Below are 19,445 nucleotides of genomic sequence, written 5' to 3'. Positions count from 1 at the left end.
GCTGCTTTTAAATTAGTAACGATAAGGACCTTATATATAGAGTTTTAAGATAAATATAAGGTAAAGGCAGGGTTTAGAAATTCTATTAAAGTTAAAATATATTAAAGGAATTATATTAAGTTTTATATAAGTTAGTTAGCCAAAGTTAAATCAACCTTAATTAATTAAATAGATATAATAAGGCATATAACTAATTAACTTTATATTTAAAAATAAATAAAGTAAAATTAGTAAAAAAGCAGTAGTTTAAACTAGTGCTAATTTATTTATATTTATGTTTATATATATATTTAATAACCCTTATTTATATTAATAATATATTAATAACATAGCTAATTTGCTTCTTTAGTTATATAATCTATTTTATAATTTATTTAATCCTTTTTTTATAACTAATATTAAATATATAAATTTAAGTCTTTAATTTTAAGTATTTAAACTTATATAAAACTTAATATCTTTTTCTAATATAACTATATAATTACCCTAGTTATATCTTAATTAATACAATATACTAATCCCCTCTTACGCTCTTATAATTTAAGATTATAACCAGCCTAACTTGTATATTACTAGCTATTAATTAGCTTTATAGCCTTTATTAGCTTTATTAATTACTCCTTTATATTATTAAGTTCCTATTTATATAAACTCTTCATTTTAATTCTTAATTTAAGGTCTTTAATAAATCCCTTATTATTTACCTTTATAAGCTTTTATATTTTAAAAACTTCCTTTAGCCTTTATAATAACTTAATTTCTTTTTTAAAATAACCTTTAGAGATTATTAGCATTTTATAATAATACTATATAAATATTAAGATTTTATAGCTTAAAATAGCTTATTTAATAAGTTTAATATTATTTTCTTATTTTAAATCTCTATTTATTTTTAATATTATAATATAAAACTTATTTTTATATTTATAAATTAAGGCTACTTACCTAATTAAATCTTAAGATTTAAGGTAATAGTTATATAGTTTATAAGCTTAAGATTAAGGCTATTATAATTATTTAATATATTATATAATACCTTGTATTATATATATATATATATAAATACTATTATTATATTATATTATGTCCCTAGTTTAAATTACTACTTTTTTACTAATTTTACTTTATATATTTTTATATATAAGTTTAACTATTTTTATACCTTATTATATATATTTAATTAATTATAGTTAATTCAACCTTTACTAACTAACTTATATAAGACTTAATATAATTTTATTATATTTCTTAACCCTACTTTTATCTTATAGTTATTTTAAAACTCTTTTATATAAAATAAGAAAGATATTAAGTACTTATTCTATCTTTATAATTATATTAATAAGCTATTCTTTATATTAGACTAAGTTTAGGCCTATAAAGGTAATAAGGAAAGCTATCTCTTTTATTATTAAAGGCTAGTTATATCTTAAGGCTTTTTTTAACTTTTTTAATTTAAATAGCTTTTAATTTATTTAAATTAAAAATATTATATTTCTTAAGTAACTTAAATATATATAATTTATTAATTTAATTAAATTATAATTAAAAATAATTAATTTAATTAAGCTAGAGTTTCTTTATAATATAAAGGTAGTTTTAATAATTATAAATATTATATATAATATATAATAATCTCTTCTTATAGCTTATTTTAAGGCTAATTTAATTATATTAATAAGGTTATAATTAGTTATATAATAGCCTTAATTAAGCTATATGCTATTATAAATAGCAGGTATTATAATAGGAATTAAAATTAATATTAGTAAGTTTAACTAATAGAGGAAAAGTTAGGTTATAAAATATACTTTAGAAATATAATAAATAAATTAGATATAGTTATAGAGGTTAATTAATAAGTAGGCCTTTAGGCAGGTTAAAGGAAGAAGGTTAATCTAGCTATTATGATTTAGTATTTATATTACTTAGTTAAGGCAGTAATTATATTATTAAGGCAGATACACTTTATCTAATATTAACTTTTATTATAATAGGTTATTATAAAAGTTTTTTTTTATTTATACTATTAATAAAACGGCTAAAAGGCTATATAGCCTCTTATAAGATAAAAAGTAAAGGAAATAAATAAATTAAAAAAAAGTATTATATTATATATATGTATAGTATTACTTTTGTTTTAATAAAATAAATACTTTAAATCCTTTATATTATATATAAATAAAATATAAATTAAGCTAGTTATAATTTTGAATTATAAATATATAATTAAAATAAGGACTTTATTTATAAAGTTTTAAAATAAATATTAAATATAGATAAGGTTTTATAAAGGAATTATACTAAATTTAATTTATATAGATTTATTAATAAAAGTTAAGTTAGTTTAAAGTTATAGCTAGCTTAAATAAATAAATATATATAATAAATTATATAATTAATTAATTAAGGTTATATGTATAAATAAATAAAATAAAATATATTAAAAAGTAATAATTTAAATTAAAATAATTAATTATATATTAGTCTTAATTAGGCTATAAGCTATTATAAATAGGTATTATAATAATAATTATACTTAATATTAATAAGTAGAATTAATATTAATAAGTATACTTAATAGGTATAGGAAAAGTTAGGTTAGGTAATATACTTTATAATAGATAAATTAGATATGTTTTTTAAGAATATTAAAGAAAGAAGGTTAATTTAGATATTAAGAGCTAATATTTATACTATTTAGTTAAGGGAGTAATTATATTATTAAGGTAAATAACCTTATTAAATATTAACTTCTATTATAATAGCTTATTATAGAGGTTATTTTATTTAAGTTATTAATAAAAAAAGCTAAAAAGCTAAATTGCCTTTTATAAGGTTAAAAGTAAAAAAAAAGAACTATTATATTAATAGACTACGTATTATATTAAGCTATATAACTTTTAAAAGTAATATAAATAGCTACTTTTTTATTAATAAAGGCTAAATATATTTAAAGACCTTTTTTAGCTTATTTATTTTACATAAACTTTAATTAATTTAAGTTAAAAGTATTATATATTTTAAATAACTTAACTTTATAAAACTAATTAATTATACCAGGCTATAATTAATAACAGCTATTTTAAATAAATATAATTTCCTTATTTATAAAAAGTTCTTTTTAATAGCTGTAGTTATTATATATAATATATAATAATTATTATTTATAATATACTTTAAGGCTAATTTAATTATAATAATAAGATTATAAATACTTATATAATAGCCTTAAATACGGTACAGGCTATTATAATTAAATAGTATAATAATAATTATATTTAATATTAATAAGTATAATTAATAAAAATAGTTAAGGTAAGTAATATATTTAAATATAATAAATATAATAGGTATAATATATTATAAAAATTACTTAAAAAAAAGTTTTTTAAATAAATTAAATAAAAATAAATAATTTAACTATTAAGAGGTAATTAGTATTTATAGTACTTAATTAAGGTAATAATTATATTATTAAGGCAAATAAATATTATATATTATTTACTTTTATTTATTTATTTATTTTACTTTTAGCCTTATATAAGGCTATTAAGCTTTCTAGCATTTTTATTAATAGCTTAAATAATAAGACTATTATAATAAGCTATTATTATAAAAGTTTAAATTAAATATTATTTATTTAGTTTAATAATATAATTACTACCTTAATTAAGTAATATTTATACTAGTTATTAATAGCTAAGTTAACTTTCTTTTTTAACCTTTTTAAAAAAATATTATACCTTATTTATTCCTAGTTTAAACTACTGCTTTTTTACTAATTTCACTTTATCTATTCTTATATATAAGGTTAATTAGTTATATGCCTTACTATATATATTTAATTAATTAAGTTATAACTTTAAGTTAATTTAACTTTTACTAACTAACTTATATAAATAGTCTTAATATAATTCCTTTAATATATTTTAACTTTAATAGAATTTCTAAACCTTACCTTTACCTTATATTTATCTTAGAACTCTATATATAGACTTCCTATCCTAGCTCTATTCTTATAATTTAAGACTATAACTAGGCTAATTTATATAGTACTTTATTATAAAGTTATCTTTATATATTTATAGGATTTATTTTAATTTTAAATTTTTTTTAATTATTAATTTAAAAGTAGCTCTTTAATAATATTAATTACCTTTATAAATATATTAAAGAGTTACTTTTTATATATAATTAAGCTTATAAAGGTAATAAAAAAGCTATTTTATTTAATTAAAAAAAATAACCTTCTTTTAAGGCTATTTTTAAATCTTTAAGAATTAATAACTTATTATTAACTTAATTTAAACTAATTAAATTAATATAATATCTTTTTTTTATATAATTAATTATTTAAATTAGGTTATAATTAAAAATAATTATTTTAATAAGGTTAAATTTGCCTTTTAATAAGAAGTTCTTTATAATAATAATAACTATTATATATATTATATAAAGGTTTTCTTTATTAGCTACCTTTAAGGCAGGCCTAATAGCTAGATTAAGTTTATAATTAGTTATTTAATAAGTATAATTATATAGCTATAGGCTATTTTATATAATAGATATTAAAGTAATATAGCTATTATATTATTAGTAAAAAGGGTTAAAAGATATAAAAAGTTAGGTTTAATAATATACTAAAGTATAATAAATAAATTAAATATAATATTCCTTTAAATAAGTTAAAGGAAGAAAGTTAATTTAATTATTAAGATATAATTAGTATTAGTATTACTTAGTTAAAGTAGTAATTATATTATTAAGGCAAATAAACCTTATTTAATTTTAACCTTTATTATAATAGCCTATTATAAGGGTCTTATTATTTAAATTATTAATAAAAAAGCTAAAAAGCTTAATAGCCTTATATAAGGCTAAAAGTAAGGGGAAAGAAAACACCTTATTTATTAATTATAAAATATATTTCTTTACTTAATTATTAATTATATTCATTAAAATTAATTATAAATATTATTATTATTAAACTCTTTTTCTAAATTTATAAATTAGTATTAAAAGGTATATTTAAGTATTCTTTAAATTTAATATAAGTTAAATATTTATTACCCTTATAACTAATAAAGCTTTATAAAGTTAAATTATTATAATTAACTACCTTAATTATAGCCTAAACCTAGTTATATATATATTAGCTAAAAAGCCTTACTTACTTATTAGCTAGCCCTAACTTTCTTCTTATAACTTATTTAAAAGGTCTTTTATTAACCTCTATTATATATTATATTTTAATTATTTATTATATAATAAGTTATTTAACCTAACTTCTAATTATAAGTATTAATAGTATTATAGCTATATTATTATAATACTTTAAAAAAGCCCATAATTACTTAATAAGGCCTTTTATATTAAAATACCTAATTTAATTCTTTATTTTGTAATAACTTCTAAATATTATAAATATAAAAATAAGCTTTATAATATAATAATAAAAATTAAAATAATTTAAAATAATAAAAGTAATATTATTTTTATTAAATAAATTAATATAAATTATAAAATCTTCTTATTTAAATATTATTATTATAAAAAGTTAATAATCTTTAAATTTTATTTTAATAAAGAAATTAAATTATTATTAAAACTAAAGTAATTTTTTATAATAAAAAGGCTTATATTAATAAATAATAAGGGATTTATTAAAGATTTTAAATTAAATATTTTAATTAAAATTTTATATAAATAATAGCTTAATAATATAAAGAAATAATTAATAAAGCTAATAAAGGCTATAAAGCTAATTAATAGCTAGTAAAGATAAGGGGGATAATATATTATAATACTTATTTATAATAGCTTATAGCTAAATTAAAGCTATTATATAATTAATTTTCTTTTTCCCTTACTTTTAACCTTTATAATATATTATATTTAATTTATTTATTTTAAAGTATATTATCTAACTTAATATTCCCTTTTAATTCTTTTTATTAATAATATAATAATTATATTACTTTAATATTTATATAAAATAGCTTATAATTATATTAATTATACTTATTATATAATTAGCTATAATATTAATTTAATTATTAAGCCTACCTTAAAGGTAATTAATAAAGAAAAACTTTATATTATATATATAATAGTTATTATTATTATAAAGAACTTCTTATTAAAAGATAAACTTAATTTTATTAAAATAATTATTTTTAATTATAATTTAATTTAATTAATTAATTATATAAAAAAAATATTATATTAATTTAATTAATTTAAATTAAATTAATATTAAGTTATTAAGTTTTACAGATATAAAAATTACTTTAAAAAAAGGATATTTTTTTTAATTAAATAAAATAGTATTTTTTATTATATTTATAAGTAACTTAGTTATATATAAAAAATAGCTCTTTAATATATTTATAAAAATAGTTAATATTACTAAAAAGATATTTTTAAATTAATAAAAGGAGTTTATATATAAAGTTAAATAAATATATAGTAAAGGCAGGGTTTTATAAAAATTTAAAAGAATTATATTAAGTTTTATATAAGTTAGTTAGTAAAAGTTAAATTAACTTAAAGTTATAACTAAATTAATTAAATATATATAATAAGGTATATAATTAATTAACCTTATATATAAAAATAAATAAAGTAAAATTAATAAAAAAGTAATAGTTTAAATTAAGGAATTAATTATATATATAAAATTAAATAAAGTAAAATTAATAAAAAGGATTAATTTAAACTAGGGATTTAAGGTTATATAAAGATAATAAAGCCTTATTATTTAATAAAGTTATTATTATAATATTATTATTATAATATTTTTATTATTTTTATTAATTAAAATAATTTTTAATTTATAACTTATAAATATAATATAATATAATATATTTAAATAAAATTTTTATATTAATAAATAAAATATATTAAGTTTTAATTTATTTTTATAAATCAAGCTTATACTCTTTTATGTATTCTTTTTCCTTCTTACTTAAGCGCCTCCCTTACTTCCCAGTTTTCAATTATCTAGACAGATCAAGGCCGCCAATCCATTTAGTCAATCAGCACCTCAGCATAATGTCTATCCCGAACGAAGCACTGCAGAAGGTATGGCCGCTCTCCGAATAGAAATCCCTCCATTGTCCTTGGGGGAAACAGCATTTTACTACGTCTCAGCCCTACTGACTTCCGACGTGTAGCTGGTGCGAGAGATCGAAAGCCAGGCGCTGGTAGCCCAGCAGCAGATAGGCCTTGCCCGGACTCAAATGACATCGAAACAACGAGAGCAACGCCTCGTCAAGCTCACACTCAGCGAAATGGCCAGTCTGCCCCAAGACGCTGTCGTGTACGAAGGTGTCGGCAAAATGTGAGTGCCTCTCCTTTCGAAGCTGAGCCATCCCCTCCTCTTTTTCAGAAGAACCCCGCAGCTCCTTGACCCAAGCTTGGTCACTAACGGCTGGCCGTTTTGGCGCCTCTTTATAGGTTCGTCTCGCTTCCTGTGGATTCACTTCGCCAAAAGCTTGAGGGCCAGACACAGACTTTGGAGGGAGAGGTGGACAAACTGAGCCAGCGATTGCTTTATTTGGAAACAACACACAAGAATAGCCGCGAGCATATTGAGCAGATGCTCCGCACCAAGTAAACTAAGCGCTGAGTGTTACGCACGATCAATTAACGTCTCTCTATTTCTGAGGGTTACTCTTTAAACGCTGCGAAGTCGTCATTCTCGTTCAAACGTGCTCCAGAAATGTTTCAACAGGCGCCAGGCCTCTTTCTTCCCAGCCCTACAGCTGCGCCGCGCATTTAACCCACCATGTGCACACCAACACAGAAGCCGATGTGACCCCCGAGACTCTGCTTACGGTGGGTTTACCTTTGGTTTGGGTCGAGATCGTCTCTGTGGCCGTAAGACGCGAAGCATGGCGCCAGTCCCGATCAGGAGGGTCGCTTTGGCAGCTGAACCAAGCGACGAATCTGCTGGCTTCAACTTGAGATGTTACCGATAACCAAGGTACCGATCATCATGATAGCTCAGTGTATTCCAAAGCATGAAGGGGCATTCCTTTCGGTCTCTTTGTCTTCCAAGAGTCTCACCGCCGGTTGCCTGCTGTAACCCACCTCAAGCTGACAGCATCGTGCGACCCTGATTCCTCACCATCATCACCGATTTGTGAGCAAACACCGACCGACAGACAAGGGACCATGTTCAATTTAGACAGGAATTAGTTTAGCCCCCACCAAGTTTCAGTTCAGCCCCCCGCCCCCTCCCAGAGTCCAGCCCTACAGCCAACATGGAGTGTTAAGGTCGGCACGGAACCGCGGTCCCCTCCGACGGACGGATGGTCTAAATGTCTGTGGGTTATTTATTCATCGACGCTGTCGCTCCTCTTTGTCCCCTCTCTCGTCTGACTCTTCCCTCCGTTTTCAAGCGGTAACTATTCTGACCTGGTGTCTTCCAGCAGCACACCTGCCTGTACGATCACGTTCGATATTGTCATCTTTGTCTCACTCAAATCGCTATTCTTTGCTCATTTGGTTCTGACTATCCGCAAAGATGAGCCGAAGTAGCTATAGTTACGACGATGAGGATGACTACGACATCCGCTACCAAAAGCGAGGACCATCGCCTGGCATCCGATATGTTGCGAACCCGCAACGTACTCAAAACTATTACGACGCACCTCCTGGGCCCAGTTACATTGGAGCAGACCGCCTGAATATTACAACCATGCATCGTTCTCGCTCCCGTTCTCGTACTGGTGAGCTTTCTCGAACTCGAGAGCGCCGCGCCAGCAGTCCTCCGGCCCCTGTTCCGGTAATTATCAACAACAAAATATACAATGATCTCTCCTCCGATGATGAGGATACTCGTCGCAAACAAGTTGCGCGCTCTTCGCGACGGCGTCGCTCTCGCTCTCGCTCCCGGTCGTCCTCATCCCGATCTCGATCATCTTCTTATATGACTCGAGAAGAATGGGAGGCTGAGAAAACCCGCAAGGAGCTTGAAGATCTACGCCTTACCACGGCGCGTGAGAAGGAGGAGCGAAGACTTGTCAAGCAATACCGTGACGAGTGGGAGGCTGAGCAAGCACGCAAAGATCTTGAGAAGAATCGACTCGCTAGCTCACGCGAGAGAGACGAGCGGCAACGCGAGAAGGATGAGCGACAGCTTGTCAAGGGATATCGCGAGGAATGGGAGGCGGAACAGTCACGTAAGGAGCTCGAGAAGATGCACCTTGCTCATGCGCGTGATGAGGAAGAGCGTCGTCGTTTGAGGGAATTTAAAGAGGAAGAAGAGCTCAAACAAGCCAAGCGCGAGCTTGAGAAGATCAAGGGCCGTAAAGCTCGCGCTGATGAGGAGGAACGCATCAAGAAGGAGATTGAGTTGAGGCGCCTGAAAGAAGAAGACGCCGCCACAGAAGAGAGACAGCGCCGCGAGAAAGAGGCAAATTCTGCTGTTGAGGATTACAAGAGGAGGGAGCTTGAGCGCGCTGCCAAAGAGAAGAAGCTCAAAGACCAGAAGGAGAAAGAAGCAGCTGAAGCTGTTGAGCGTTACAAGCAAGCAGAGAAGGATCGCATAGCAAAGGAAAAGGCCGACAGAGAAGCCAAAGACCGGGAGTATCAGGACCGCCTGAAACAAGACCTCGCCAAGTCAGGACTCGATGATAAGACCATCGAGGCCATCTTGAAGAAGGAAAAGATCAAGAAGGCACAGCCTCAACATCCACAGCCTCTACCGCATCACGCAATGGCTGGTCCAGGTCACCATTATGCCCCGATGCCTGTCCCAGTCAACCAAATCGCCACAATTCCTCCTCCACCCCCTGCCGGCCAAGTTGCTCGACCAACTTATACGCGCATGTCCCGTCGGCATCTGTCAATCGAATCGTTGCGTGAGTTCGGTGTCGAATTTGACTTCGATACGGTATGTAGTAATCTTATTGCCACTTCTATTTGGTGCGTGGTACGGAGCTAACTCTTTCGGCAGGACCCTGACTATCTACTCATTCGACGCTGGGTTCCCGAGTGGGAACAAGACCGACTGTGGAAGCATACCAAGTTGATCCGCGAGAAGCGCACCAAGATGCTTATGGTTGAGGAAAAGCGACACGGCAGAGAAGAGCCAGACTTTGAATGGGTGCGCAAGAAGGATAAGGATAAGCATAGCCGCCGCAGGAGTAAGTCACCAGGATTGTTGATGTACTTGGCTGGTGCGCGGCCGGCATAGACTCGATGGACGATGAAATGTAAATTGCGAGCGACTTGTTCTACATTAAACCAGCCAAGAAGTGGCTCTCTACTTTTTGTCTTTTGAGGCGAGTTGTTGGTACAGTTGTTATACACAATTTACAGTTACTTTGCTCCAGCTCGGCGAATCAACTCCTCGTACACCGTCCAAGCCAGTGCCGAACTCATGGCCTTACGACTCATCCGTAACGCTAAGCCATCCCATAGTGACCGAATACCCTCATGTGTTACCATCTTATACCAAGCGTGCCATATATTCCTGTATTCCAGTGGTTGTAATTGAATTCGTGTTTTGACTGCATCGAACGGGTTCGAAACAATGGAGCATGCTGCACCGGCAAGCATGGCGGAAGTGAAGTTGACAGAGCTAGCCAGAGTTGCTTGCATTCTGCTCGGGCCTTCGCCTGACACAACCGGCTTGGATGCCAGTGACCCAAGGCGCGATTTCAGCATCTCGTAGAATAACACGTACATGCCAGCATATGGTGCATCCCGAAACGCCGTGGCACCGAATCCAGAGAAGAAACCACGCCAGCCGTGAGTCCGGCGTATGTCATTGGCAGCCGACATGATGGAGGGATAAGAGTATAGACTGGACTCAAAGCGAACCTTGATCACAGTGAGAGGCATGAGGATAAAGCCAGCAAATGTTCTTGCAACTGCGCCCGAGATGAGGTTGCCCGAATTTGTTAATGAAGGGAGGACTGATGAGCGGCCCTGGGTCTGTAGACGGCGACCCAGGATACCTGTCTGGTGTGCATGCTGGCGAATGGCATTGAGTGATGTGAAGTAAAGAGCTGAGCCGAAGCCCGTACGTAGCGCAGAAGGAACGGTACCTCGCCACAATGACTTTACAAGGCTTGAAGATTGTCTCAGATCACGTATGGTAGCGCTTAATGACGAACTACCAGACTGCTGTACTCGCGTTTTGAGAAGATCCAGAGGTTGCAGGAGAACGGCTGAAGTAACGCCGGAACCAAGGCCAGATATAAAATGCCGGGCTATTCAGTTGTGTCAGACGGTGAATATTGAATGAAGCCCGCAGAGGCCGAACCACACCGAGACTTCGGTATATGGAATTGACCAAGAATAAGGCATACCTGAATTGGCCGATCGAGAGGCTCGGGGCTCGGTCATTGGTAAGGGCACAGCAGCACCATTGTGTTGAGTTGGGGAGCCAGCAATTGAGATACCCATGGCTAGTCACAGACTCGAGCCACCGGGCATGTCGGGGAGATTGAATGAGTGACGTGACGAGATAAAATCGCACCGAAAGCCTGGACCCCACTGCGTGAATCGGCCCCGCTTTAATGCATCTTGCACGTGTTGGTAGAGTGCGAGCAACGGGAGACATGGATCAGTTCGCGCCAACGCCACTGGCATGGTTACCCCGATAGTCGCCGATTACAGACTCAAGACGTCCAGCCAGAAGACGATGCCGTTTGACAAGCTCAACCCATTCATTTACACCAATCGAAGCCAGAAGCATGCCAAAATCAGCCCCCAGCCTCCCCAGACTGCCCGCACAGTAAAGCACCTGCGTCAAAATGCTTTCCCTCGATGTCTGGTCTTTGACGGTTGGCAGATAGATACGCAGCGTTTCGACAAGCATCTCTACCATATGTAAAGGAAAATTAGCCATTGGGGAAGGCAGGACTCTCAAAGGGTCAGTTTCGTCGTTCCCGTGCGATGCGAAGCTCGAATTTATGCTCTTAAACACAGAGACAATGCTAAAGCTCTGTTCGCGAAAGATCTCGATAAACCGTTTCAGGTAACGCTCTGTCTGTTGGCCGCCTGACCACGTGCTAGTAGCTTTGTCCTTTCGAAGTCGTTCCTCATCTGCTAGGTCTCTTAGTGGTTCCAATGCTTCTAACGTTGTCAAAAGCGTGGACAAGCGGCACACCAGGAAGACGGCCGGGAGTGCATCTTCAGTTGACGCGTCAGTCACCAGATCCGGGACGATCCGTTTGAGCCAGCCTATCGTTCGAACGGCAGCGGCAAGCTTGAGATTGGGTGCTTTGAGCGTTCCAATGAGATCTGCAGCCATCTGTCGAATGGCAGCGTCCGCCTCCTCTAGGACCGAAGTGACAAGCGGTGAGTCTGGGTATAGGGAAGCAAGGCGTCGGACATGTGCGTAAAGCTCGAGCGTAGAGGAATGATTGACCGGGGCTGTCGAGACAGCGGACGAAAGAAGGAGAGGCATTTCCATAACATCAACAAGACGTTCCGAGTTTCGAAGTAGCAGAAGAGCCTGCTTTCTCCGCGCAAGTAATTTACTCTCGCTGGCCTTGCCAAAAGCCGACGAGAAGTGTTCCGCTTGCGCATCTAGTCGGGGTACTGCCTGGACAAGGTCTGAGGCTCGCTGGGCCAGGATCGGTAGGGAGGTTCGTAACGAAGCATGGCTCGCGGCTGAATCGACGACGGGTTTGTGTGACCTCTTCGAAAGCGCTTGTACGGCAAGCAGTAGGGAGTGGGAGGTTTGAGATAAGACTTGAGGCTCGGATGCTTGAAGGAAGCTGGACTCTTGTTCGGCAAGATAGGTCAGGTACTCCAAGGCAGATGGGTCATTCGCCAGATCGGGTGCCAGCAGATCTCTTAGAGCTTCCGCCATGGTGGTCTGGAGAGTCGTGTACGGATGATGCGGGATGATGCGACGCGAAACAATGCACTTGAGGTGTCAAATCGTCTAGCTTCAGTTGATTAGAAAAGGGGGTATATTAGGACAGTAACGATTGAAAAGTCTGATCACGAGAGTGAAGAAATGAGATCTTGGAACGAACTATGGGTCTGGCAAGCTCCCAAACAGATACGTCTGTGACTGCTCGCTCGTTGACGATCTGGTGTTCTAAATGAGTGAGGTGGCAGCTGGCCTGTCTGCCTGTAAACCAGCTAGGCTACAGAGATCTGGTGGGGTGGCAGAATGATGGCAGCACACTGCCAACATCAGACACTGTACATACTCCGCACCCCTGTCAGATCGGATTACCTAAGGTCTCAACGTCCAGAAATAAACTGACTTGAGCCTATCAGAAAGCCAGAATTGTGCTGGCACGGTACGAATAACGGAATAAGCTCCTAAGACAGATCAAAATGCGACCATCCGGACCCTTACCCGTGCTGTTCCCACGTGAGCTTCCCCAACAGACGTGACCAGGCGAATGAATATCAAGCTTCCGACTCGAGGTATCCTTTAATTGCGCGCCGCCTTGCCTCGGTTCATTTAAAGTCTCTGTTCCTCCACATTCTTTGTTCCTGGTCCTCTTTCTTGATCTTTTCGCTGAGTTCTCGCGATCACAAACCTCAACCGTTTTGCACCTCCAATTCATTCCGACAGCATGAAAGATCCATTTCCTTGGCAGCCTTTGCCCTGGCTATCAGAAAAGACACAGCCCTGGGCCGACTATTTCGACCTGCCAACTCTCCCGCTGCACATACACGAAGTTCTAGCCGCAGCGTTATTATACTCGGTCATCTTCTGGCCGATATCGCCATGGATCTCAAACCTTCTGGCCCCGGAGCACTACTCCAAGCTTCCTCGCAAGCGACGGCTTAACTGGGACGCACACGTTGTTTCCATGGTTCAGAGCTGCCTAATCAATACTCTGGCTATATGGGTAATGTTCGTCGATACTGAGATGAGTAATATGGAATGGGAGGAGCGTATTTGGGGTTATACTGGTGGTGCTGGCTTCATCCAAGCGCTTGCAGCTGGGTACTTCCTTTGGGATTTAGTGGTCACCAGCATTAACCTCGATGTCTTTGGCTTGGGAACCTTGGCGCACGCCGTCGCTGCATTACTTGTCTACTCGCTCGGTTTCGTAAGTTAAACATGATAGTATGTTCCTTTGTCTCTACTAATCAGCTTTCATTAGCGTCCGTTTCTCAATCACTACGCCTGTGTTTTCATCCTCTGGGAGTTATCCACACCTTTCCTCAACGTCCACTGGTTTATGGACAAACTTAACATGACTGGTACACGCGCGCAACTATACAACGGCATCATGCTTCTTTTCACCTTCTTCTCCTGTCGGCTTATTTACGGAAGTTATTCGTCCTTCCGTGTTTACCGTGACGTGTGGTCCGCCATTAACGTCAACCCCGACATGAAGGCACTCAATTTGCCAACTATGTCATTTGCGCACCCAGACTCCACGGTACCCATGTGGATTGGCGTCGCCTATTTGGCAAGCAACATTACCCTGAACAGTCTTAACTTTTACTGGTTCTTCATGATGATTCGAGCCGTACGTAAGCGGTTTGTGCCTGCGGCTGAATCGGAGGAAAAGGTTCAAGAGAGCCCAGTGACTGAGGCTGAAATTGACCTGTCTTCCGTAGCAACAGGGTTATCAAAGCCCAGTGGCGGTCGTCGCCGCAAGGCTTGATCGAGTCAGGAAAACCAGCGCGTCTAGTTGCCTTGTATTCTCAGACGTTTTGGGAATGCCCTTTCCGTTGGTCGAATTTGTTGTCGGGTGGTAGCTCGCCTTGGAAGAATATTCAGACTGCTCCTATGACATTTCTGCTTGCCGAGCCAGTATGCTCAAGTTTCAATAACTTCAGACCATAAATACAACTCTATGGTACGGAAGAATTCACTCGGTCTTGTTATTTTGTTTGATCATTTCATCCCTGTGGCCCCTTTTTTGATTCGGTGGCCTTTTGTGTATTACCACATCGCCACTTACCAGGAAACCTCGCGTGGTCAATGTTTTACGTTCTTTCACGACTTTGTATAGACTTATAGATGAGAATATTAGAAAAGACTGACCCGGCTTGTCCAGGAACAGCCATAAATATACTATTATTATTCCACACCTGACTCCCAGGTTGGTTCACCCGACAAAGTCTACATATACATACAAGATGTGAAGAAATGTGTCCAGAGTATTTGCAAACATGACGAAAAGACGTGCGATGACGACCAGTTTTCACAAGCTTTTCAAGAATTAAAAACCAAAGGGGTTCTGGGGGGCTATAGAGAACATTAGCATTACACATATACAGGTGAAATCATTTCAACGTACTCGCTTGCGCCAAGTTAGCCCTACGCCCTGTTGCTTGAGGCGCTAGTTTCTTGGTCTCATTTGTCACGCCAAATCGCACGGGAGGGGGTGGGCCAGACTGTTGTGGTTGCAGAGGCTGAGGGACTTGTGCGTTATTCATACCACCAATACCACCCATGTTCGTCATGCCAGTAGCTTGGGGCTGCAAGCCTGGCATACCTGTTCGCTGGGGTTCGAGAGCTGGAGGCAGGTAGCTGTTGATACCTCCTGTAGGTGCTCCATACATCGACTGCGTGGCGGGAAAGGATGGTTGAAAACCTGTGGGTTGAGCTTGCATTAGGGCAAACTGATTCGGTCCCTGCATTCCTGTCATCATGGGCTGCATGAACTGTCCGGCACCGGTAGGGAAAGACATTAAGCCAGGGCCTTGTTGTCCTGGAAATCCAGTCATATTGGGCTGCATTTGCTGAGGGGCTTGCTGTTGCTGCATCTGAGCCGTGTATTGCTGCTGCAGGCGGGCTTGTGTGATCTCGCTCAGGCTCTGGCCGGGAGGAGCAACTTGGCCTTGCAGAGCACCCGTCATCTGAGGCATCATGGGAGGAGGGGCAAAACCGCTGGGCTGAGCTGATTGCGGAGCTGAAAGAGGTCGCTGAGGTGGTGGAGGAACAAGAGAGCCCTGGTTCGCAGTACCTTGTGGCGGAGTAGGACGTTGTCGAGCCTGAGCAACAGATGTAAAGAATGAGGGGGTAGCGCCGCCCAACGGTTGCGACACGGGTGTCGAGGTTGGCTGAGCAGCGATGACAGGCGCCTGGGCCGGGGCGGGTGCTGGCTCAGCCCTGGTGGGTTCGAGAGGCGTTGAGAGAAGCGATAACTCTTGCATGGAGCCAGTCAAGGCCGGAGGAGGGGGTGAAACGGGGGCAGGCTCAGGAGCAGGCTTCTGAGTAGACTCAACAGGCGGCTGAGCTTTAGGCGGCGATTGCTGCTTGCTTGGCTTCACGTCCCAAGCATCGTCGTCGAATCCTGAGCTCGCTGCTTGACGAGTTTCGGGGCTCTTGTTCGCAGGGCTTGTGGGCGGGGGTGACTTGCTGTCATTACCACCAGTCTTGGAGGAATCGCCTCGCGAAAAGGCACTGGCATCAACAACATCACTTGTTTGGATTGCTGGTGCGGGTCGGCCCTTGCGGGTGTTGTTTCGTAGCGCACCGCCAGGTCCAGAGAATAAACCCCCTTCACCATCAACTCCATCGGCACCTCCTTTCTTCCCACCGCGACTGCGGCCGTATTTGGCATCCAAGGTGCGCATGACCTTAATGATATCACCTTCACGAATTCCAAGGGCTCTCAAAGTGGTGGCGTCAACATCAGGAAGCACGCTCTCGTCCATCGAATCCTTGATAAAGGCTTGTGCATAGCGCTCACACAAGCCCACTGCAACCTCGCAAGACAAGAAGAACTGAAACCAGTCGTAGTCAGACTTGGGATCCTTGTCAATCGTTGCGCCTGCCGAAGGGCTGCGTTCGGGGGATTTCTTTTCAGCAGACCTGGCTCGCTTGACGTCTGCCAACGGCTTGTCGTCTTCCAGGGATATACCTGTGAAGTTTTCAACATACTCGAGGTCCTCGCGCGACATTTTTGTGATAGGAACTGCAATCTTGACACCATTCATCTTATGTAAGTGGATCTTCCCGTCCTTCAGACCAAGGAATTGGGCTTCCACACTGAAAGACCGGGATCGGTCTGTCCAGGTGCGCACCTTGGACGCGTCAGGCTCTATCAAAGTCATGTCAGTAGATGCACTAAGCCCCAAGACTCACATCTGGGTCAAGAAATCTATCAAATGCTGACTTACTAGACTTCGATCGGCTTTGACTGCCGCCATCACTTCGTCCATTTTCTCGACGGCTCCGCTGTTGTCCTGAATTACTACCAGTTTCTCGTGCCATGAGGCTACTGCCTCGTTCGGGAAGAGGCATTCCAGGTCCTACCTGCTGAGGTTCTTTGCCAGCCTTCATGGCTTCCTTGGTCAATCGGATTTCCTCGAGGCGATTTTGTTCGACGAGAGATTTGGCTGAGTTTATGCCGCTAGATGAGGGCAGTGGGATAGAGCCGGTAATCTCAATATAGCTGCTAGGGACGACTCCTTCTTTACCATTCTTGAGCCGGCGAACTTGCCACCACTCTTCGCTCTTCGTATCGTCGATAACAAGCACCTCATCTCCCACAGCAACAGTTACCTCATCGTCACCTTGGGCCATGAAGTCATACAGCACCTGACCTTTCTTCTGGCCACCGCCACTGCTACCTTGTGTCCCAGCCATGATCACCTCACGGAGTCCTTCGGCACGTACAGCACCAGCCAATTCGCCCAACATACTGACAATCTCCTCGGCTGTGTCCTTTGCTCCGGCGTGGAAGTCGACGCTCTTGCTTGGGCGCACAAGCTCCATAAAAACGTGCTTTCCCTCCCGCGAGTAATGCGTCATGCGGTCAGCAGTCCATTCCTGTGAAGGTCCATCAGAAGCATGCTCTGGAGCAACCAGTATGATACCTGTTAAAAGATTGATTCCTAATGTTGTGGGCATCTTCTTCTTCTTGCCCATGATAGAAATCATTTCGTTGATGTTATACATATGAAAGCCGCCAGGAGTACGCTCAACATCTTGGCGACGATCTGGGTCCCTATGGTCTTGGAAACTGCGGGTGTGTATAGGGGAGGCGGGTTCGTCATAAGTTGGAGATGGTGGCGCTGGTACCCGTGGTCGGGCTGGCAGGGTCGGTGATCGGACGGGCTCGTCCTCAACTTCGGGGGGTTCGCTAAACGTGACGGACGCACGAGGGGGTTGTCGTGGAGCGGCAGGTTGCTGAGATTGTTGGGAAACTGAGCGACCATGCATGACGCCTGCGATAGCAGCAGCAGGGTTGGGAGGAGTATCATTCGGTAGATCCGGAGATGCCGCCTCTGGCTCGGGGGAGGAGATCGAGGGAGCCTGTGGTGGTCTTGAAGGTAGCGCTGGCGGCGGAGACGGCAACGGCGGCTGAGCAGACTCAGCAGGTGCGCCCATTTCGATGTAGTTGGAGGGGACAAAGCCATAATCGCCATCGAGGCCAGTCAGGATCCAGTCGGGGTCCGACGTGTCGTAGACAGCAAGCGTAGCATCCTCATGAAACGACAATTCTTCATCTGTCTGGCGCGTGTAGTCGAATAGAGCTCTAGCATGGTCTACTGGCTGGGCCTTTGAAATTAAAGAAGGATATTTTAGTACCAGTGCTGTGATGGTGCTGTGGTTGCTCAAGGCCAACTTACCTCCTCGATATAATTACCAGGAATAAGGCCGGTTGGCTCTTCCTCGTCGTCAGCTCCAGCCTTCTTCTTTGCCTTCCACCAGCCGTCGTCGCCATTCTTGTCCAGGATAAAGAGCAAGTCTCCATCGTTTATTGCGAGCTCGCCCTCAGCTTGGGGCACGTAGTCGTAGAGAGCCCGGTACACTCCCAGGAACCCCATATCGAAGGTCTTGATTCGGCTCGATCGGTTGCAGCGCGGGAGTAGGTCCCTTCAGCGGGAGCCCCTTTAAATTAAGTATAGGAAAAGGATAAAAAAAAGGAATTGAAGGGGTTGGCTGGAAGTAAGACGCTACGATGCGATGCGATGCGATGCGAAGTGACGCAGTGCGTCGTTTGTCTGAGGAGCAAACGACGGGCTACCTTGGTCAGGCAGGTATGGACCGATCCGACGTACCGTACCTTCCCCCTACCAACTTCATTAACCAGAATCTCTGATTGCGGTATAATGGGGGTGTAAAGGGAGATCCACTGCGTGCTAATCCGTCTGTGAGCGGATTGGCTCGCCAAAAGCGGAGCATTACATGTGCATATTGTGCGTCACCCCTTTATCTGGCGCAGGTTGGGCCTTAAAGTAACGTCAGCTTAGAACCAAGCACCACTAGATAAAGGCTACCCTACATCTTGCACACGAGTCAGAACATGCGAGCTTCATCTAACCCCCCAGATGCCAGATGATAGAGGATTATAGGTGTGAATAAGCCATCAGTGGTAATGATTGATATGTTCTTTGGGGCTTTCTGCCATAGGTTATAGTTTAATAATTATGCCAATACATAAAAATGTAACAGACTGGACAAAAGCTGGTAGGTAATATCCACAGAGCATATGTACTTAAACAATACACATAACGGTATTGCCATTTGTTTGTATACATTA

At 38.3% G+C, this 19,445-nt stretch overlaps 5 protein-coding genes across 5 annotated transcripts; 3 read left to right on the top strand and 2 right to left on the bottom strand.

Annotated features, from left to right (window-relative positions):
* Window positions 1-7,056: 7,056 nt before the first annotated feature.
* Window positions 7,057-7,621, top strand: BKA55DRAFT_533087 (Prefoldin; the record flags this gene model as incomplete). Its single annotated transcript, XM_046189415.1, has 3 exons — window positions 7,057-7,086; window positions 7,179-7,345; window positions 7,462-7,621. The coding sequence occupies 3 exons, from the start codon at window positions 7,057-7,059 to the stop codon at window positions 7,619-7,621; spliced, it is 357 nt and encodes a 118-aa protein (XP_046057258.1).
* A 912-nt stretch (window positions 7,622-8,533) lies between these two features.
* Window positions 8,534-10,230, top strand: BKA55DRAFT_533086 (uncharacterized protein; the record flags this gene model as incomplete). Its single annotated transcript, XM_046189414.1, has 3 exons — window positions 8,534-9,904; window positions 9,968-10,157; window positions 10,208-10,230. 3 exons carry the CDS (start codon window positions 8,534-8,536, stop codon window positions 10,228-10,230), a joined length of 1,584 nt encoding a protein of 527 aa, XP_046057257.1.
* Window positions 10,231-10,332: 102 nt separating this feature from the next.
* On the bottom strand, window positions 10,333-12,838 carry BKA55DRAFT_588915 (mitochondrial carrier domain-containing protein; the record flags this gene model as incomplete). Its single annotated transcript, XM_046194856.1, has 3 exons — window positions 10,333-11,228; window positions 11,328-11,426; window positions 11,617-12,838. 3 exons carry the CDS (start codon window positions 12,836-12,838, stop codon window positions 10,333-10,335), a joined length of 2,217 nt encoding a protein of 738 aa, XP_046057256.1.
* A 430-nt stretch (window positions 12,839-13,268) lies between these two features.
* On the top strand, window positions 13,269-15,017 carry BKA55DRAFT_551877 (TLC domain-containing protein). Its single transcript, XM_046191388.1, has 2 exons — window positions 13,269-14,045; window positions 14,100-15,017. Exons 1-2 carry the CDS (start codon window positions 13,563-13,565, stop codon window positions 14,607-14,609), a joined length of 993 nt encoding a protein of 330 aa, XP_046057255.1. The 5' UTR covers window positions 13,269-13,562; the 3' UTR covers window positions 14,610-15,017.
* On the bottom strand, window positions 15,018-19,083 carry BKA55DRAFT_551875 (uncharacterized protein). The gene is made up of 4 exons (XM_046191387.1): window positions 18,532-19,083; window positions 17,077-18,460; window positions 15,249-16,997; window positions 15,018-15,196 (listed from the first exon to the last, which is right to left on the bottom strand). Exons 1-4 carry the CDS (start codon window positions 18,727-18,729, stop codon window positions 15,171-15,173), a joined length of 3,357 nt encoding a protein of 1,118 aa, XP_046057254.1. The 5' UTR covers window positions 18,730-19,083; the 3' UTR covers window positions 15,018-15,170.
* Window positions 19,084-19,445: the final 362 nt, after the last annotated feature.

The sequence above is a fragment of the Fusarium redolens genome (genome assembly GCF_020744475.1).
Source record: "Fusarium redolens strain MPI-CAGE-AT-0023 chromosome Unknown BKA55scaffold_1, whole genome shotgun sequence".
NCBI classification, from domain to species: domain Eukaryota; kingdom Fungi; phylum Ascomycota; class Sordariomycetes; order Hypocreales; family Nectriaceae; genus Fusarium; species Fusarium redolens.
This window is presented reverse-complemented; position numbering and strand designations above follow the sequence as displayed.